Genomic DNA, 22242 nt, shown 5'->3' on the forward strand with positions numbered 1-22242 from the left:
CAAAATGCATTCTCCAGGTTGCCACTTGACGGAAAAAAAACAAGACCCCGAAAGAGGCTCAGCAAAAGGCCACTGCTCTGGGAATCAAGAAACAGCTCTGCCCTGGCACGGTCTTCAACTCACTCACTGTGTATCTTTGAGCAAGATACTTGCCCTCCCTATGGCATATTTACTTAAAAACAAATGGGTTAAGGTGGGCCGTGTGTTTTTAAACTCTTGCTTGGCAGCAGAGCTTTTTTTCAAACAAAGTGTCACTTGGAATTTTGATATATAAATAGATAAAAGTGGAACTGATTCTCTGGGTGAAGACGGCGGCTGTGGGAAGGGGGGAGATGGAATCGTGTCCACTCAGCCCCCACCCCGGACAATCTGAAAAAGACCAGGAGGTACCTGTGTGGAACAGGGTTCAAAAAATAAGAATAAAAAACACACATGACATGATAGCAGATCTACAGAATCTCATGTCCTGGCAGCCTCTGACCCTGGTAGCTACAGCTGCCACTGCTGATAAAAGTAATGGCTTTTATTTATTGAGAAATTTCTTTGTGCCAGGGGCTGGATGTGCTTTACTTTGAGAGTTCAAAGACAGCCATGACTTAAATCCCAGCTTCAGCAATTTAGGAGCTTCGTGACCTTGGGCAAGTTAGTTCATCTCTCTATGCCTCGGATTCTTCATCTGGAAAACAGGTTGTTCAGAGGATTAAAGAAACTAATCTCTGTAAGAATACCTAGAACAGCAGCAGGTACATAGTAAGCAATTGATGTTTGCCATTTTATCATTACTACATAAATTATTAAATGTAATCTTTATAAGCACGACTTTGTTTCACTGATGAGGGAACTGAGGCATGGAGAGGTGAAGGGAGTGCTCCTAAGTCACACGGCTAAGAAATGATGGAAGGAGGACCTGAATCCAAGTTTGTTCAACTGCACAGCCTGTGGTCTTAACACAGATGAAACTGCTTTGCTCTTGACCCTAGAGGTCAGGGTCTTGGTTGTAGTAATTTACTTAAGGAGTTCTAAGTCTAAGTGGAAGGGAAGTTAATGATGACTATAGTAATTTATGCTTAGGAGTTTTGGTATCACAGCGTCTGGAGTCTGGGCATCTTAGTGAATGCGAGTCCCAAGCAGAGACTGGGAAGTGTGTGGTTGCCAGAGCCCAAGTCTACTGACAGTCCTTTCTCCAAGTCACATTCTCCAGCCTTTCCTACTGACACATAAGACATCTTCACGTAAATCAGGAAAAGGGAAGAGGCAGCCCCAAGGTAGACTACAAGTGAACAGAGAATACCAGACTCTCGGCTCCCACTTGGAGGGTACCATCTGCCTTTGAAGCAGTACACAAACTGCACACCCTTACACAATGACCCTCACTCTTAAATAAATTTGGCTGGGTGAGAAATAAAGAATGGTCTCTTGCCTTGCTCTGATGCATGTGGTAGTCCCGGATGAGAGGAGGGAGCATGGAGGCTGTGTAGTCAGGAATCTCTGTTTGATCGCCCAAAGCAAAGGCAAGCCACACAGTCACTTTATCTCTTTATGTTTCTTTCTCTCAGCATGGAGGGCAGTAATAAAAGATGGCTGTATGGCTCTCTCTGGGGAGCTGAATGGGAGCCAAAGCGTCATATGGTGAACAAATGCTCCAATTGCCCAACTGCAGAGCTGCTGTTGCGTGTTATTAAAATGGCAACAACCTCTCCCCTGACCCCTGACCCATGGAAATGGGTAGTCACCAGCCCACCCACCCAGAGAGCCCCTGTGCCCTGCCACCAACAGAGGGCCAAGCACTGGCTCCAGCATTAAGGAAAAGCAGGGGGTGTGGGATAGTTGTCACAGCATAGTCTACATTCAGCCAGAGCTGGATTCAAACACCAACTCCACCCCCTGCGAGTTGCTGGACATTGGGTTAGATACTGAACCTCTTCTGAGTCTCAATGTCCCGACTACTAAAATATAGCTTGTCATACTGACCAGGCAGGAAGGATGTAAGAATTGGAAATAACAAATGCAGAGGCACCTGGGCAGTTCAGTCAATTGAGCATCTGACTTTGGCTCAGATCATGATCTCACGGTTTGTGAGTTTGAGCCCTGCATTGGGCTCTGTGCTGACAGCTCGGAGCCTGGAGCCTGCTTCCGATTCTGTGTCTCCCTCTCTGCCCCTCCCCAGCTAGTGCTCTGTCTCTCTCACTCAAAAATAAATGAACATTAAAAAAAAGAAAAAAGAAATAACAAATGCAAAGTGCCCAGCATAGTGCCTGAGGCATAGTAAGTGCTTAAAATAGCTACACAGATCAGTTCTTTCACATAATTAATGAAGATTGCAAGCCCCCTGAGGACCAGGCAGAATGAATATCCTACAGGAGGGTTTAGCTGGTTTCTCTAGGGGAATGGCACGTGAGCAGAGATCTGAAAGATAGGCAGGAATTTTCTAGGTGAAAGAGGGAGGAAACAACTTCACAGGGAGAGAGCACAGAATATGTGGGGACCTGTGATAGGAAAGAGCGGATTGAAGACCTAAGGAAAAGTGGATGTGGTGGACTCAGAGCAAGGTGGAGGCCAGGGAGGTGGGCAAGGACTGGCATATGCAAGCCACAGGAAGGGTTTGAACTGATGGAGTGACATGATCAAATCAGAGTATTAAAATCTCATTCTAAAAAGAGTACACATTGCATGAGTCTAACTATACAATATTCTGCAAAAGGCAAAACTATAGAGACCGTAAAAAGATCAGTGGCTGGCTAGCTGGCAAGGGTGGAGAGGGAAAGGAAGGAATGGATGGGCAGAGCACAGCGGATTTTTAGGGCAGTGAAACTGTTCTGTAGGATACTGGTAGATACACACCATGATACATTTGTCAAAATCCATTGAATGGGCAACACCGAGAGTAAACTCTAATGTCAACTACGGACTTTGGATGATAATGACATGTCAGTATAGGTTCATCAGTTGTGACAAATATACCACTCTGGGGGGAGGGGGGATGTTGATAGTGGCAGAGGCTGTGTATGTGTGGGGACAGTGGGTATTTGGGACATCTCTGTACCTTCTACTAAATTCTGCTGTGAGCCTAAAACCTCTCTAAAAAAGTAAAGTCTATTAATTACAAAAAAAAAAAAAGAAAGAAGCAAAGGAAGGAAGGGAGGAAGGAAGGAAGGAAGGAAGGAAGGAAGGAAGGAAGGAAGAAGGGAGGGAGGGATGGAGGAAAGAAAGAGAGAGAGAAAGAAAGAAAGGAGGGAGGGAGGAAGGAAGGAAGAAAGAAAAAGAAAAAAACCTGGCTGCTGTGTGGAGAATGGATTGGAGGTGGGCAGGGAGAATGGGGCGGACAAGTTAGGTTTTTCTGTTTTCTTGCTGAGTTCCTCGGGGCAAGTTACATAAGCTCTGAGAATTTCAGGTTTTCATCTGTGATATGGGGACAAACATATAAAGTGACACAGTGTATAGGAAACACCTGACAGAAAACCTGGCACAAGGTGGGCACTCAGTTCACACTGGCTAAATGTGGAAGAATGAGGGTGGCCATGGAAAGAATGCAAAATGTGTAAGGACACAAAAAGTCTCGGTGGGGGCTAGCAGACATCCTGTGATGGTAAAACACAGGTAGCTGCATAGCAGGTAAAAAAAATCTCACTGTTTATTAGCAGAGGCAAAAGTATTTATCAGAATGCATGCCCCAGGGCTGACGCTGTGTTCCTGTGCTTTGGGGGCAATCAATAATAGTAACTGCTAAGTTTTATTGAGTGCTAATTATGTGGCAGGTATCATTGTAACTGCTTTATGTGATTAAGCCCATTTTGTTTTCTCAACCAGGCCTTGTGTTAGGTACTGCTGCTATCTCTGTTTTGTATCTGGGGAAACTGAGTCATGGGAAAGTTCATCAGTCTGCCCAATGTTAGTTACAGCTGGCTTAAAAGAGGATCAAAAGATGCAAACCTGAGTGAACCGGGGAAATAATAGGCTGTGCCAGCAGAAACCAGCTTTAAAATGGCACAAAACAGACTAGCTATGATTAAAGATTAAATCACATGGGAAACAGTACGGTATAGCTATTAAGAGCATGGCACTAGAATTAGCCTGCCTGGGTTTAAATCCTGGCTCGTGCACTTTCTGTGTGACCTTGGGCAAGCTATTTGGCTATGCTTTGACTCAGTTTTCACATCTGTAATAGGGGGATAGTAACGGGCCACATGATGCGGAATTGTTTTGATGATTAAATGATAAAATGCATGTAACTCACAACTTATCACATTATATGGAAAATAGTTAAGAGCTCAATATATGTTTCAGAGCAAAGGAGGACAATAGGAATTTCTGAAAGAGTAAAGCCTAGGGCTTCAAACAAGGGGTGAGGCTCCAACTCAACCAACACCCAGTTAACGTTTATCAAGTACCATGCTAGGTGCTGCTGGCTGCAAGGATGAAAAAAAAAACATGGTGTCTGCCCTTGAGGACCTCTCAGTGTGGTGGGAGGGAGGTAGGCTCAAATGCAGAAAATAAACAAAAGGCAGGATGTAAGAATCAGTCACTCATTCAACCAAAATAGTGCCAGCCACCATTCTATAGGGATATAGTGATTGGCAAAGCAGATGAGATCCCTGTACCCAAAGAACTTAAATATTCATGCTGCAGATGGGCAAGGAACACTTTCCATAGGGGCCTTGCAGACATGGTTAGGACTGTGAATTTCACTCTAAGAGGGATGGGAAGTCCTTGGAGGAGTTTTAACATGGGCTTCGTATCCGATTTAATTTTAGAAGAATCACCCTGGTTGCCGTTCAGAGAATGGATTGAAGGGGGCCATGGTGGATTAACGTGTCCTCAAACTCTGCTGCTCCTTTAATTGAGAGGCGTGGTCTCCTTAAATCTAATTTTCCCCTATGTCTGTCTCTGGCCATTAGAACGTGGCAGAAGTAATGCTGTGTACCTTCTAACTCTGGCCTTAACACACTGACACCTTCCACCCCTCTTGTAACCTGCCCTCTTGAAAACCAGCTGCCATCTGACTCTCCTGAGACCACACTGCTATAAGGAAGTGCAACAGCCGCATGAAGAAAGAGGGATCACGTGGAGGGACACTGAGACACCAGGCATGAGCGTGAAGCCTACCTTCCAGCCCAGCCAAGCCACGAGCTGCACACAGCAGGAAAACTGCCCATCCCGGCCCTGCCCAGATTCCTGATCCACAGACGGGAAGCAGATAAAACAGTTGTGGTTTTAAGCCACTAACTTTTGGGGAAGTTTGTTACATGGCAATGGAGACGTGAGTAATGGCAGAAGCAAGCAGACCACTGAGGAGGGGACTGCAGAAATCCAGGAGAGAGAGACAGGTGACTTGGCCTATGGAAGGAACAGCAGGGGAGAATCAGAAAATGCAGGCAAGAGAAAGTTACACACACATCATCATCATCGCCAGTGGGAGAAACTCTGGGCTGTGGAGACCCTACACCCCCCATGGTGTTGGCACTGGTTCCCTGTCTGAGGCTACTTCTTTCGAGGAAGGACCGATTGTCTGAGGGCTGACTTGGTTGTCAGACACGTCACTTCCATCAGGATAAACACCACAGAAGACACATTCCAGACTGCCAGAAAATAGGGTTACGGGACAGAAATATTATTTATTAGCAAAATGGAAAAATGCCCTGGAAAAAAAAACCTGTTCATCTTAATATAACATCTACTGTTTATACATGACTTCGTAATTTATCAGGTATGTGCATACGTATTACTTCTTTTGATTCTACCAATTGTCCATCCTCATGTATAAATGAGGAAACAAACTCACAGAGGAAACAATGTTCTAAAGCCCCACTGGCAGGAAATGGTAGAGCTACACTTTGAACCTGTAACTTCTCGCAGCAAATTTAAATTTTTTTTAGTATATGTCACTAAAATTTCTACATTTATTTTAAAACTACATACTGTGTTTCTACTAGGTATTTATCCAAGGGATACAGGTATGCTGTTCTGAAGGGGCACATGCACCCCCATGTTTATAGCAGTGCTATCAACAATAGCCAAAGTATGGAAAGAGCCCAAAAGTCCATCGATGGATGAATGGATAAAGAAGAAGTGGTATATATACAATGGAGTATTACTCCGCAATCAAAAAGAATGAAATCTTGCCGTTTGCAACTATATGGATGGAACTAGAGGGTATTATGCTAAGCGAAATTAGTCAGTTGGAGAAAGACAAATATCATAGGACTTCACTCATATGAGGACTTTAAGACACAGAACAGATGAACACAAGGGAAGCAAAAATTATATAAAAACAGGGGGACAAAACATAAGAGACTCTTAAATATGGAGAACAAACAGGGTTACTGGAGGGGTTATGGGAGGGGGGGATGGGCTAAATGGGTAAGGGGCATTAAGGAATCTACCCCTGAAATCATTGTTGCACTATATGCTAACTAAACAAAAAAAAACCCCACTACATACTGTGTTTTAGTTGCCTGCCTCCTGCTCCTCTCCATAGGCTAGCTGTGCACTGGGTTGTTTTTTTTTGTTTTTTTTTTTCTTTTAGTTTTTTAATGTTTATTTATTTTTGAGAGAGAGAGAGACAGACTTAGTGCAAGCAGGGGAGGGGCACAGAGAGAGGGAGACACAGAATCCAAAGCAGACTCCAGGCTCCGAGCCGTCAGCACAGCCCCGACGTGGGGCTCAAACCCATGAACTGTGAGATTGTGACCCGAGCCAAAGTTGGATGCTCAACCGATTGAGCCACCCAGGCGCCCCTAGTTGTGCAATGGTTTTTAAAGTGGGGTCCAAGAAATTGGCATCAGAATCTTGAAGATAGCGATCAACAAAATGCAGATTCCTGGGCTCCACCCAGAGATTAGGCTTTCTGGTAATGGGGCCTCTGTATTTTACTAAGTAGGACAGGAGGTTCCTAAATTGTTTGCCTTCATGGAAAAGTTTGAAAGTCACTGAATTGGTGGATCAACACACCCTCAGGAAGCAGATGGACTCGTTTAAATGAAGGGAGGTTCTGAAAACAGTTTAACTGCGAAGTAAATGAATCACTGCATCCCTGCTCTGGGGCTCTTGCTCTACCGTGTCGCGTGGGGTGGGGAAGCGGTCCTAGAGTCTCCTCCTCCCCCTCCCAGACTTGTCCTGGAGGCCAGGAAGGGAAGACGTGTGCAAGATGAGTGGTGGGGTGGCAGGGTGAGGAAGGGGCAGAGTGGACTTTTGGAGAGCAGACACTGCTCCAGGCACTGGCGGGCTTTCCCTGTTTTTGTCCTCCAAGAAGGCATTATTTCCATTTTACAGTTGAAAGGCCTGGGAATCAGGAGGTGGGGTTACTTGTGTAGTCGCACAAAGGGCAAGTGGGGAGTGAAGACTGGAACCCAGGACTGTGTGACTCCAGCCCTAGAGTTTCTCCCAGTATAGATGTGCCAATCAGGTGGTAGGACAGTGTGATATGAAATCACGGGGAGTTTGCACCCCACTCCTCTACTCGTTAGCTGTGTGGCCTCAGACTAGGCATTCCCCTTCTTGGAAAGTGTCCATGTCTTTCAAAAGGGGATGGAATTACCTACCACTGAGAAGTACTGGGTACCCAGTAGCCTTTTAGTAAAGTGTAATTGGTTAGGAATGAAAAAAGGCCAGGACGCCAAAGTCAAAAGGGTGAAGTGACCATCGGGGCAATTTCTTCCACAGTGGACTGTGTTAGGTCGGGAATGAGTCCCCCGAGGGAATGGGAAATGGAACCCAGCGCTGGAGCTGTTCCCAGGAGTGGTTACAGCACGTGGGAAGGAGCAGAGGGCTGCAGGGCTGGCTGGTGGTCTCACAGGTTTCTCCCAACCCCAATTTCTATGATTCTGGGAATCAGGAGCCACACTGTTTTTCTCTGTCAGAGTGCCGCTCTTTCTCCTGGGGGAGCTGGCAGACCTGTCGCTGGCCCGCTGGCTGGAGACGCATGGGCAGCAGAGCCTGGCATTTCTTTACAGACTCTCACTGTCTCTTTTTTGTACAGCTTTCTTCCCGTTCCCACGCCCCACCTCTGCAAGTCTCCAGGGATCCTGTTTTTTCCTGCAGTGGTGAGGGCAGAGGCCCTGGGCGAAGAGATAGACTGGGGCCTCCCCGCTCCAAGGCTGCTCTGCTGGGACCCTCAATGATTCATTGTCCCTGGCCTCCCAGACCCCATCCCCTCCCAGGGAGAGGAGGCAGTGGGTGGTGTGCTGGTCAGCAAGTCCGCGCCCGGTGCAAGCTACGGCTGGAGTCTTCTCAGTCCTGAGCTTTTTACTTTGCAAAGTTGTGGGGTTCTTATTCATTCGAAGAGTCGGCTGGTCCTGAATGCTTTCAGCAAAGATTTAGGCACTGTGCCAGGCACTAGGGGTACGATTCAGAAAAACAGTCCTTAACCTGATCCTCAAGGAAGGTCCAGTCCAGTGGGAGACATGAGAAGTAAACAATGATGATGGGTTAAGGGCTGGTTCGTTCCCTCACTCACTGAACAAATAGACATTGAGAACCTGATATATGACAGGCACTGTTCTAGGGCCTGAGAATACAGTGGTAACAAAACAAAGTCCCTGCCTACATAGTCTTCTGTTGTAGAAAATAATACAATAAAATAAACTGCATCATATTTATATTAGTTACCTATTATCTAGCTAGCTAGATAGCTAGGTACCTATCATCCATCCATAATTTCAAGCAGTGATAAATGCTTAAAGAACAAAAAATGCACAGCTGAGCCTCAGGGGCAGAGATAGTATGTTCTGGCAAGTCCCCCTGAGGAGGCAGGATTTGATCAGAAATTTGAAAGGAAGTCAGAGGGTTAAGGCGTGGTAATAACTGCAGAAGCGTTTTAGGACAAAGAAAGCCAGTACAAAGACAGTACGCCAGACACTATACAAATCACTCTTCTTCCCTCTTTACAGATGGGGAAACCAAGAGCTACAAAGGTAGACAGACTTATCAAGGGACTTGAGGCTTGTGGAAGATGGGCCTGGGACCCACCCCAGGTAGTCTGCTCTGCTTCTTATAGGGATAGGTGGGCTCTCCACCAGAAAGCCATGCCATCTACCCAGGCAAGTCCTAGACACTGTGAGCACAGAGGGCATTGAATTCAACTGCAGGGCAGAAGGCAGAGAAGAGGATGTGGGAGCATGACTCTGATGGACATGGGAAGCACACCAAGCCAAGGGAGGCTTCAGCATTTCTTCTCTGCCTCTTCCGGCCCCAAGGCTGTCCCTTACCTGTGCACCTGCCTGCAGTCACGAGAAAAGAGAGGGACGCTCTTCCCCCAAATCCACAGGGCTCACTCTGTTTGTTTGGATTTCTATTTAAGTCACCTTCCCTGCTCACCCTTCCTCAGATACCAGTCCCTCTGTCTTCTTTTGCTTCCACCATTTCTCATAACCTGCCATTAGAATGCACATTTGTTTGTTTGTTTTCCATTTTCTGCAATTTAGACCTCAGTTCCACAAGGGCTATTGTCTGTTTTGTTCACTGCTGCATCCTCTGTGCCTGGCACATCTTTAGTGAAGAGATGAAAAGCGAGCAGGCAGAGCTCGATGGGTATGTAACCATTCGGAGGTTAGCACTTTTCCGAACAGACACAGGCACTGGGGTGAGAGCAGAAACTGCATTTCCTAACACATGCTGGAGTGTGCCTGGCACTATGAATTTGCTCAATAAATGTTTGTTGAATGAGTGAATATCTGGAATTTTAAATTCCAGGTTCATGAAGTTCAGAAGACTCTAGGAAACTATGTGTAAAATAAAGAGTAAAGGAACATTATTTTAGAATGTGCTCTGATGGGATGTTTGAGAGTTCCCAGAACAGAGACAGGGAAGTTGACAGCTGATTGTGACTCAGGAGCTAATTGCTAGGAGGTTTGAAAAAGTCACCCTCTTCCCTGCCTCCCTGGCCACCATTTTCCCATCTGTAAAATGGGGACAACACAGAAAAGGGAAGAAGGACTCTTCCAACTCTGAACCTCTAAGATTTTATAAAATATCCTCTCCTCTGGGACAGGTCCACACATCTCCAACTTGCCCCAAACATCTTCCCTGGAAACGGTAAGACTGGGGCGGGTACCAGGGGGAATATCTGAGCCTTTGATGCTTTCCTCAAGGTCTTGTGTTACTTATGCTTTCTGGCTCCCTCTCTTCAACCCACTCTGAGGTCTGACCTTCTAATGAGCGGATGCACATTATCAGCCTCTGTGGTTTGAACGGGTGCCTGTAATTTAGTGTTGCCTAATGCTGGAAACTGAGAGTAGGGCTTGTGTAATTAGGCTGGGGCCTCATTAACGTCTGCCTCCTTGGGTATTTTTCATTCCTGATTTCTCCTGTCCTGTATTTCTAATCCCATCTGTCTGTATAGGCATGACTGCTTTTTTTTTGTTGTTTTTTTTTTATCACTCCATTGTGGAGCCAATGTTGAATTTGGGCCCAGAATGGCCACGGCCATCACAAAGCATGAATCTTAACATGCCCTGGGATGGCCCCTGCTCTGCTTTCTAAATAGAATTTTGCAACTTTACTGAGAACCTGGATGTCTGGGTTGCTCTTAAGCACCTCGAGCTGCCTGGCAGTGCACCCTTAGTTTGGGTGTGTGACAGAAACCAGAGTAAGGGACTCTATCATTTTAATTGCTGCAATTACTGATGATTTAACCAACTTGTGTGCAATACTTTGCTATTTATAAAACACTGCTAGAATCTGACCTTGAGCAGAGACTTGATCTGCTTTGTTCACTGGTAATTTCCTAAGACAGTTAATCTCTTTTTGTGCCTCTTGCCCCCATTCTGTGGGGTATCTGTAGATGGCATCGACTTGGCTCTCTTTCTCCCTGATCTCTACTTGGCTTTGGCCAAAATGAGTCCCCAACAGAAGCCTGGAGGGTAGGGGAGGGAAAGGTAGTGATGTTTCTCGATAGTGCCCACCCTGCTTCGGTACTATGACTCTGGAGGTAGCTGTGTTCCTCCACCACTGCTGGTTCAAGCAGGTAACTGTCCTGCTCAAGTCTAGGTGAACTCTACTAGATTAAATCTACTAATTCTATTTCCTCTCCCACCCCTTCATCCCTGGGGATGATAATGGCTTCCTGCTGTTGTTAGATGCTGGATGCATCATGTTCCCTTAGCCCCACAAACTCCTCTGTTAAGTGGTTCCTTCACAAAAATGTTTATATAAACCATTTGGGGATGAATTCTGTTTTCTGCCTAGCCCCTGTCTGATACAATGCTCCATATCTGGAAAACAGCCTGCAACCTAGCAGGCCCTTAATAAATATTTGTGAAATGAATGAGCAAACTTTTCGCAAAAACAGTGTAAAATAATATGATCACCTTTTACAGATAAACAAGTAAAGGCACAGAGAGGTAAGTTCTCAGATCTGAGCAATGATTTTCTAAGGGAGAGCAAAACACACTCATCTTATACCCTGGATGAGCCTGTACCACACTCAGTGCCCTGGAGAAATCTCTGACGCCTGCTGCCCACTGTACAGACTCTGAGTCCACACATGCCAGCCTGGGGTGGACTCAAGAGGGACAAATGCCATGGAGTGGACAGGGGTAAAGTGAGGAAGAGATTAACAAAATCTCAGGATTTAAAGACATTTGGAAACTCATTTGGCATAGAACCAGAAACCCGGGTTCAAATCCCCAAATGCTGCCTGCCACTTCCTTTTTTCTCATTCTATTGAGATGTGACTGACCAATAAAAATTGCATATATTTAAGGTGTAAACATGTTTTCATATATGTATACTTTACAGAATCCTTGCCACAATCAAGTTAATTAACATATCCTTCATCTAACAAACATAGTTAACCAGTTTTCTTCCTGCTAAAAGCACTTGAGATCAACGTGCTCAGCAAATTTCAAATACACAATACATTATTATCAACCATGGTCACTATGGTGTACATTGTCCCCAGAACATACTCATCTTATAACTGAAAGCATGTACCTTTGACCAAAGTCTACCCATTCCCCCAAATCTGCCAGTCCCTAATAACCACCATTTCATTCCTTGTTGCTATAGGTTCAGCTATTTCAGATTCCACATAGAAGTGAAATCATGTGGTATTTGTCTTTGTGTGTCTGGCTTACTTCACTTAGCACAATGTCCTCTAGGTTCATCCATGTTGTTATAGATGGCAGGTTTCCTTCTTTTTTTTAAGGCTGAATAATATTCCATTGTATATATACCACATTTTCTTTACCCATTCACCCACTGACAATTATGTAGGTTGTTTCCACATCTTGGCTACTGTGAATAAGGCTGCAATAAACACGGGAGTGTACATATCTCTTCAAAATAGTGATTTTATTTCCTTTGAATATACACCCAGAAGTGGGATTGCTGAATCATATGATAGCTCTATTTTAATTTTTTTAATTAAAATTTTGACCTCCATACAGTCTTCCATAGTGGCTGCACCAATGTGCCTTCTCACCAATAGCGCATGAGGGTTCCCTTTTGTTCACATCCTTGCCAACGCTCTCTATCCTTTGCCATCCAAACAGGTGTGAGATGATATCTCACTGTAGTTTTGATTTGAATTTCCCTGATTAGTGATGTTGAACATCTTTTCATATGCTGGTTGGCCATTTGTATGTTTTCTTTAGAAAAATGTCCATTCAGGTCCTTTGGCCATTTAAAAAGATTGGATATTTGGTCTCTTGCTCTGGAGTTGTATGACTTCCTTATATATTTTGGATATTAACCCATTATCAGACAGGTGGTTTGCAAATAGTTTCCCATTCTGTATGTTGTCTTCTGTTTGTTGATTGTTTCCTTTGCTGTGCAAGAGTTTCTTAGTGTTAGTTTAATTTTCCTTCTGTTATATTTTTTTCTAGTTTCATATAATTGTGGTCTGCAAAGACACTTGATATTATTATTTCAATCTTCTTAAATTTGCTAAGACTCATTTTGTAATTTATAATCTATCCTGAAGAATGTTCCTTGTGTACTTGAGAAAAATGTATATTTTGTTGCAATTGGATGCAATGTTCTGTGTATGTCTATTAGGTCCATGTGATCTAAAGTGTAATTCACGTCCAATGTTATCTTACTGATTTTCTGTCTCAATGTAACCAATGTTGAAGGTAGGGTACTGAAGTTCTCTACTATTATTGTATTGCTTTTTTCTTCCTTTAGACTTGTTAATATTTGCTTTATATATTTAGGTACTCTGATGTTGGGTGCACAGATATAGTTAACAATTGCTATATCCTCCTGATGAACTGATCCCTTTATCATTATATAATGTCCTTTGTTGTCTCTTGTTACAGTTTTTGACTTAAAGTCTATTTTGTCTGGTATAAGTATAGTGACCCTGTTCCCTGTTGATTTCTATTAGCATGGAATATCCTTTTCAAACCCTTTACTTTCAGCCTATGCATGTCTTTAAAGTAAGTGTTTTTAAAGTCTCCTGTAGGTAGCATATTGCTGGATCTTGGGTTTTTTTTCTTTCTTGTTTTGTTTTTTAATTCATTGAGCCACTCTGTGCCTTTTGGAGAATTTAATCCATTGACTTTGTTTTTTTTTTTAATTTCAGAGAGAGAGAGAGAGAGAGAGAGAGAGAGAGAGAGAGAGAGAGAACGAGCCTGACACGGCTCTATCCTCTGACCCTGGGATCACAACTTTGAGGAGAAATCAAGAGTTGGACACTCAACTGACTGAGCCACCCAGGTGCCCCTAATCCATTTACTTTTAAAGTAGTTATTAATATATAAGGACTAACTATTGCCATTTGTTAATTGTTTTCTGGCTGGTCTGTAGTTCTTTTGTTAGTTTCTTCACTTGCTGTGTTCCTTAGTGATCTGATGATTTTCTGTAGTGGTATGCTTTGAATCCTTTTTCTGTTTCGTGTATCTACTATAGGTTTTTGCTTTACGCTTACCATGAGGCTTACATAAAACAAAGTTATAACAGTTCATTTTAAGCTAATACTTATTTAACTTCAATCACATACAGATTCCTTTACTTCCCCCACTACAGTTTATGTTTTTGATGTTGCAATTTACATCTTTTTGTATTCATTAGCAAATCATTATAGCCATAGTTATTTCATAGTTCTATAGTTATTTAAAAGATAAAAGTATTTTGTCTTTATACTAGAGTTAAAAGTGATTTACACACCACCATTACACAATTACAGTATTCTACATCTGACCCGATACTTAACCTTTATCAATGAATTTTTATACTTTCGTATGTTTTCAAGTTACTAATTAGTATCCTTCCATTTGCTAAATTCCCACGACTAAAAGTCAGGTGCTTGGATCCCCTCAATATTTTCTACCAAATGGCTGTCGAACTTTTGCACACCACTCCTAATGAGGAACTTACTGCCTCCTTTTAAGCAGCTCCTACTACGAGACAGTCTCTCCTTTGTTAAAGAGGTGGTCCAGGGCAGTGGTGCCCCACACAGGCTCTGGGGCTAGATTGCCTAGGTTTGAACACTAGCTTTGCCACTTACCGGCTGGAGGCCTTGATTCCATCACCCAACTCATTGGTGCTTCAGCCTTCCTATCTAGAAACTGTGGATTATAATAGTACATACCTTATAGAGTTGTTGAAAGGATGAAATGAGTCAATACATGTTAAGTGCTTGGAGCAGTGCCTAGCACGTAGGAAATGCTATAAAGTGTTTGTTAAATAAATAAAAATTCATGAATTTTGTATGTGCAATTCAAGCTGGCTTAATCAAAAAGGGATTTTTTTTGGCTAAGGTTTGGAGATGAATCTGGATCCAGGACCTTGAATAACATCATCAGGTCATTCATTCACTGTCTCTCTCTTGGCCATGTTTCCCTTTGCCTCGGCTTCAACCTCAGCAAAGCCTTCCCTCAAGGGGAAAAAGAGATGGCCACCAGCAGCTCCAGGTATGCATCCCACCAGCTCAGCAGCCCCAGCAGAATACACATGTTTCTGCCAGCCAAGGGTTCCAGTAAAAATCTCACAATGGATTCTCCCTGGCTTGGCTTACATCCCACTGCAGTGTTCTGATTCAGTCTGACACCAGCTGGCATCAGCTCCAGACACCACACAGACCATAAGTTGGGGAGGGGTCACCCAAGTGGAGAATCTAGGTCCCATTCCCCAAAGTAGAAAAAACGAATGCTGGGGAAGACCAGCAGTGGTCTGCTCTACCACGCATCCTGGTCAACTTTTACGAAGGAACTTCCTACGAACATGACTTCAGAAGACGTAGGCCTTGCTCGTTCTGCAAACTTGGAAATAAATGATCAAGGGCATTGTCAGTGCAACACCTGAGTCTCTTTGAAAGCATATACTGCAAGTCACGCGTACTGCTCAACATTCCTACTTTGGGAGACCAACAGCTAGGGCTCGAAACAGCACTGCCTGCCTGGGGAAGATTCTTACTGACACCCTGTCTGTAGGACACACTGTGAGTTGGGCTGGAACTACGTGGTTTGTGTGCACATTCTCCCAGGTCTGTAACTTGTGGCTTGCCAAAACAAGCTATCTAGTGAGACGGTAAGCACCATTCTGGGCGTGGATACAACAAATCTCAACAGCCTCATGGACCCCTGATGCCAGGTCTCTGGCTAAATTGGCACTGCTCTCATGGCTGTCGCTACTCAAGGTAAGGTCTTCCACCACCACCAGCAGCATCTAGGAGCTCATAGGAAATTCAAAATCTCAGGTCCTACCTGAAGACCTGATGAATGAGAATCTGCAGTGGAACAAGATCTTCAGGGGGTTTATATGCACATTATAATTTGAAAAGCACTACGTATTAGTTTTCTAGGGCCGCCTAAACAAAGTAGCACAAACTGGATGGCTTAAGACAACAGAAAAGTATTCTCTCACCATTCTAGAGGACAGAAATCTGAAAGCAAGGTGTTGGCAGGACTGGTTTCTTCTGAGGGCTGAGAGAGAATTTGCTCCATGCCTATCTCCTACCTTATTGATAGCAATTACTGGCATTCCTTGGCTTGTACACTTATCATTTGAATCTGCTTTCACCATCACTCGGCGCTTTCCCTGCGTCTCTGTCCAAATCTCTCTCTTCTTTTTTTTCTTTTTTTAATGTTTATTTATCTTTGAGAGAGAGAGAGAGAGAGAGAGAAAGGGAGGGAGAGAGAGAGGGAGAGAGACAGTCCAAGTGAGGAAGGGGCAGAGAGAGAGGGAGACACAGAATCTGAAGCAGGCTCCAGGCACTGTGAAATCAGCCCAGAGCCTGACGTGGGGCTCGAACTCACGGACAGCGAGATCGTGACCTGAGCCGAAGTCGGACGCTTAACCGACTGAGCCACCCAGGCGCCCCCCAAATCTCCCTCTTCTTTTTTTAATGTTTATTTATCTTTGAGAGAGAGAGGGAGAGAAAGGGAGGGAGAGAGAGAGGAAGAGAGACAGCCCAAGTGAGGAAGGGGCAGAGAGAGAGGGAGGCACAGAATCTGAAGCAGGCTCCAGGCACTGTGCTATCAGCACAGAGCCTGACACAGGGCTTGAACCAATGGATCGCACGAGATCATGACCTGAGCTGAAGTCGGACGCTTAGCCAACTGAGCCACCCAGGCATCCTAAATCTCCCTCTTTTTTTTTTTTTTGAGGTTTATTTTTGGGACAGAGAGAGACAGAGCATGAACGGGGGAAGGGCAGAGAGAGAGGGAGACACAGAATTGGAAGCAGGCTCCAGGCTCTGAGCCATCAGCCCAGAGCCTGACGCGGGGCTCGAACTCACGGACAGCGAGATCGTGACCTGAGCCGAAGTCGGATGCTTAACCGACTGAGCCACCCAGGCGCCCCCCAAATCTCCCTCTTTTTATAAGTACACCAGTCATAGTAGATTAAGGGCCCATACTACTCCAGTGTGACCTCATCTTAACTAACTACAACAACTCTATTTCCAAATAAGATCACATTCTAACAAACTAGGGGTTTAAGACTTTTTAATACATCTTCTGAGGAGGGACACAATTCAACCCAAAACAACTGTCTTCCAAGCCTGCCATTCCTAAACCCTGGGAGACTAGCTGATTAACAAACACCTGGAACATTTTTGAAAATTTATTTTTGCAAACATTTTTGCAAATTCAGGAAGAAGATGGCATATCTGGAATGAGGCTTGGGGATATCTATTTTGCAAGGGGATCTTGCTCAGGCAGCACACCCAGCGGGGTCCTCAGCTTTAGAGCTGATCCAGCCCCAGTGCAGGGATGATGTGATAGCTATCTCGGGAGGTTCTCCATCAGGCTGCCCATTGGAGAATTAAAACTAGAGATGCCCAAATCCTACCTTCAGAGAGTCTAATGAAATTGGTCGTGCATATTTCCTCACCATCAGGATTTTAAAACATTTCCCAGGTGATTCTCATCTGTAGCCAAATTTGAAGACTAATGGGATGGATGTTCTCATTTCTATATATTACAAAATAAGACAATTTGGTTCCTTTTCCAGATAAAGAAGCAAGACAGAAGCACAAATAAATTTGATAATTTTTGAAGTATAGTTTGAGGCAGTTTTGTTTGGTGCTTATAAATTTAGAATCTTTATCTTTTCCTTATATTTATCATAATGAATTATCTTCTTTTCCCTAGTAATGCTTTTTACCTGAAAGTCTATTTTCCCCCTGATATTAGTAAGCTACATAAGCTAGCTTTCTTTTGACCAGTAGCCATATATATATGTATACACATATATACATATGTGTGTATATGTATACATATGGCTTTCAAACTTTCTATATTGTTATGTTTTGGATGAGTATCTTGAATGGAATATAGCTGGATTTTTAAAAATCTACTCTGAAAAATTCAATGTAGATGCTCCGTAGAGTGTTCCTTTTACACTTAATGCAAGTAATGATATATATTGGTGATGATAAATACTTAACAACTCATAGCTCTACTTTGTGGAGGTTGTAGTTCTCACAACTGACCATGAGAGGGCGACTCCAGTGGACTCATAAGCATTTACAGCTTTGAAGGGACAGAAGAAACCAGGCACATTCTCTCTGGGGTTCCACCATTGCTTCCCAAGGTGTGCATCCCCTACAATGTTTGGGCACTCTCTGACTACGGGAAGAACAAAGGATATGGGCTGGGGGACAGAAGTCTGGTGAACTGGGGGACAAAAGAGCCATCCAATGGTCATGCCTATCCATGGGTTATGAGTAGCTGAGGGCATTCATTTGCCTCAGGGCAGAAGCTATTTACCAACTTGTATAGAAAATTTTTAACATTTTAATAACCAGCACTACTGTGCAAGTCATTTAGAATGATTATCAGTCTTCTTATACATTTGGATGTAAATCTACCACCTTATTTTATTTGTAATATCCATTCGATGTTGGTTTTTCTCTCCTTTGATGTCTTTTACTATTTTTTTCCCTCTCTTGTAGCTTTTAAGTTTTACTACATTCTTTTTTTTTTTTTTTTTTTAGTAATTACCCTAGAAATTACCTCATGCATCTCTGACTTTTTAAAGCCTGTTATTAATCAATACATTTACTTACCTCCCTGACAATACAAAAACTTCAGGACACCCTAATTCCATTTCTTCCCAACCACTACTATCTTACTATCATGCATTTTAATTCTTCATGTATTTTTTAAATCTATAAGGTGTTATTATTATTATTTGGAGACAGTGTTTATTAACATTTACCACCTTCTTTGTCTTACATATCTTCTTGCAGCTCTATGTTATTCTGGAATCATTGTCTTTTTGCCTAAAGCATGTTCTTTACAATCTTCCTTAGTAAGGGTATTCTCCTCACTAAATGTTTTTATTTTATGTAATTTTATGTAAATGTTTTAAGTAAAAAAAAATTTTTAAAAATAAATTTTATGTAAAAACATTTTATGTAAATGTTTTTATTTTGCCCTTATTCATAAAAAAAAATTTCCCTGAAGATGGAATTAGAGCTTGGCAATTAGTTTCTTCTGGCACCTTGAAGATGTCATTCTACTACTGTGGCCTGTGATCCGTCAGTCTGTTACCCCAATAAAATTAATCAGCCTTTTTCTCTCACTATTTTAAGGATGTTTTTCTTCATCTTTTTGTACTGACACTATTGCGTGTTGGTGTATAATTCTTTTTATCGATCCTGCTTCAAATCTGTTAAGCTTCTGGTTTTGGTGGTTTGGTATCTTTCTGAAAGATTCACAACCATCGTTTCTTAAAATGCTGCCTCTGCTCCATTCTCTTTTCAAGAGTCTGTTTAAATGTTACTTTCTCACAAAATCTAATCAACTGTTCTGCATTTCTAAGCTTTTTCTCTTTGTGCTTTATTTAGGATAATTTCTTCAGCTCTACCTTTCACTTCATTAGCACCTTTTCAGTCGTGTGTAATATGCTGCTAAATAGAACACATCCAATAATTTTAGTGATTGTAGTTTTCATTTCTAGAAGTTCTATTTGGTTTCTTAAAAAAATGGTTGTGTTGGGGTGCCTGGGTGGCTCAGTCGGTTAAGCGTCTGACTTCAGCTCAGGTCACGATCTCGCAGTCCGTGAGTTCGAGCCCCGCGTCGGGCTCTGGGCTGATGGCTCAGAGCCTGGAGCCTGCTTCCGATTCTGTGTCTCCCTCTCTCTCTGCCCCTCCCCTGTTCATGCTCTGTCTCTCTCTGTCTCAAAAATAAATAAACATTAAAAAAAAATGGTTGTGTCACTTTTTATTGTTTTCTATTTCTGGAAGATACCTTCAAACCCGATTTTTTTCTACTTAATAAGCATTTTTTTCTTTAAGAATTGGTGTCTGATAAGTCCAATATCTGATACCTTTCTGGGTTTTCTCTACTGTCTATTGTTTCTGTTTCTTCTCATTCATGGTGTCTGTGCCTGGTTATCTTTGACTATGTGCTAGCTATTGTAAAAAAAAATTATTTGAAGCCTAGGATGAAAGTACCTCCCTCTATATATGATTTCCTTTCACTTGTAGCATGTTTGGGATCACCATAAACCAATTGTAATGCTTGAGGCTCCCAGAAGATCAATCAAACTGCAATTCAAGCTGCAAATACTTGTGAGGGCTCATCTACTTATAAAACACATTCACCTTGAAGATGTGGTCCTTTTGGGTCTCAGCTTATTGTGGAGAGAGCCTATCATTACGTTCCCCACCTTGAGTGTCCCTGAACATTCATATCTTTCTCCTTTGCTCCTGCTAGGCTATCAAACCATTTTTAAATTTGCCAGACTTAGCAAATACTCTTAGGAAAAAGGTAACTTTTGTACTCATTCATCTCTCTGGGTTTCCATTTCTGCATCATTCTCTTCTTCGTAATTCCTTACTGTCATGCCAACTCTTTGAAGGCTTTCAAGGTGATCATTATTTAAAACCAGTTTTTAAGTTGTTTTCAGTGGAAAAGATGGTCTAAATCATCTAGGCCATCATTATTAGAAACAGAAAGCTACATATGTCTTGGCACATGGTAGGTACTCAGTAAATAATGGCTGAATAAGGGGTGCTGGGGCAGCTCAGTCAGTTGAGCTTCTGACTCTTCATTTCAACTCAGGTCATGATCCTAGGATTGTGGGATCAAGCCCCACATCAGGCTTCATGCTGAGTGTGGATCCTGTTTAGGATTCTCTCTTTCTGCCTCTGCCCCTCCTCTGCTGTCTCTCTCTTCCTTTCTCTCTCTAAAATTAAAAAAAAAATTTTTTTTTATAAGGCTGGGTGCCTGGGTGGCTCAGTCAGCTGAGCATCTGACTTCAGTTCAGGTCATGATCTCAGTTTGTGAGTTTGAGCCCCACATCAGGCTCTCTGCTGTCAGCATGGAGTCAGCTTCAGATCCCCTGTCTCCCTCTCTCTCTGCCTCTCCCCTGCTCGTACATGTGTGCTCTCTCTCAAAAATAAACATTTTTCAAAAAAAGACAAAAATGGCTCAATAAATTGAATTAACATAATTTCCCAAACATGCTTTTTTTTGCCTGTCTGCATTTACAAAGACTGCTTCCTACTCTTACGATGCACAGAATGCCCATATTCCACCGCTGACAAGGCTTAGAACCAAGGCCACCTCTTCCTCAAAATTCTTCCTGTTTTCTCTACTTCCCCAAATCTGAATCCTATTTCTTCCCCAGCTAAACCCTCACAAGACCTGATCTGTGTTACTCTGGTTGCTTAACTGGATAGAAATATATTAATACAACACTTTATCTCTTCTGTGGATTTGCACTTTCTTGACTTTTCTCAGCTAACGAAGAATTCCCTCACTCCCCCTCAAGCTCAGCATACATTCTAAACAGATTCTTTGGAAAGTGTTATATCCAGTACTTTTAGGTTTGATGTCCTGAGAGGGGAGGCTTTGAACATTTAGGCTGCCATATGCTGGAAGCAAGCAGTAGCTCATTCTAATAAACCCTTACATTTTATGGTGCTTTAGAAGAAATAGGGCACTCACTCTCACATACATGACTCTTACTTGAGTGCTGCAATCATCCCGCTGCAGATGAGAAACAGAGGGTAAGAAGGACTAAATAATACACCCAAATAGAGTCACAAAGACAGAAATGGAACCTGGTCTTTTCTCTGCAAACCCAGGGCTCGTATCGCAACGATACCTAAAACCCTTTGGAAGTAACCCTTGGTATGTAAAAGTACATGGAGTGCAGGAGTTGGGTCAGAGGCAACAGACAGAGGGTAGCTCTGTGAGATATCCCACACACGCCTCTCAAATGACGGTTTTCTGTATCTCAGTGCTCCTTACCTCACAACCTTGGTCCCATTTCTCAGGACTTGCATGTCCACCATACAGCCCCCAGTAACATAGGCAGCTAGGTTCAACTCTGAGAATTCAGCCTGAAGGAGAAAGGAAAACAAAAAAGGATTCATCAAAAACTAACGATGCTAAAAACTGCTGACATTTATTGGGTACTTCTATGTGCCAAGTACATATTTATACTTTGCCCGAAACTTAAGAAGTTGGTGATATTATTTACTTCCTTTTCTGAAACGTGAGTAATCTGAGGTGTAGAGGCATGGTGCCACGTCCCATAATTAATAAAAGGCCAAGTTGGATTGAAACCTACATGTCTCTGATTCAAGCACCTATGCTTTTAACCATTTCTAATTTCTACTTCCTTGAAAGTGGAAGAAGTAACTCTAGCTTCAGCACTGTACAAGGCCAGAGGCTGTTCAGTATGAGATTTTCCCTAGATTTCTCCAGCTTCAGGTGTGTGATCACTTATCACTGTTAATGGAGGCTTCCTCGTCTTCTGCCCACTCTTACCTCCTTTGGTCATGGCCCTTCCCCTCACCCCCCTACATGGTTACAGTAGAAGCACCATGTCTGTGCACTGAAA

At 43.0% G+C, this 22242-nt stretch overlaps 1 protein-coding gene across 2 annotated transcripts in view; it reads right to left on the minus strand.

The window, feature by feature from the left end:
- SYN3 (synapsin III) overlaps nucleotides 1-22242 on the minus strand; it is a 465836-nt gene that overhangs the window by 351412 nt on the left and 92182 nt on the right. For both annotated transcript variants that reach the window (XM_023257413.2, XM_019835455.2), the window contains exon 4: nucleotides 21648-21739. In XM_023257413.2, the coding sequence (XP_023113181.2) occupies nucleotides 21648-21739 (92 nt within the window). The remainder of the gene's footprint in view (nucleotides 1-21647; nucleotides 21740-22242) is intronic.

Source organism: Felis catus, chromosome B4 (genome assembly GCF_018350175.1).
Source record: "Felis catus isolate Fca126 chromosome B4, F.catus_Fca126_mat1.0, whole genome shotgun sequence".
NCBI lineage: Eukaryota > Metazoa > Chordata > Mammalia > Carnivora > Felidae > Felis > Felis catus.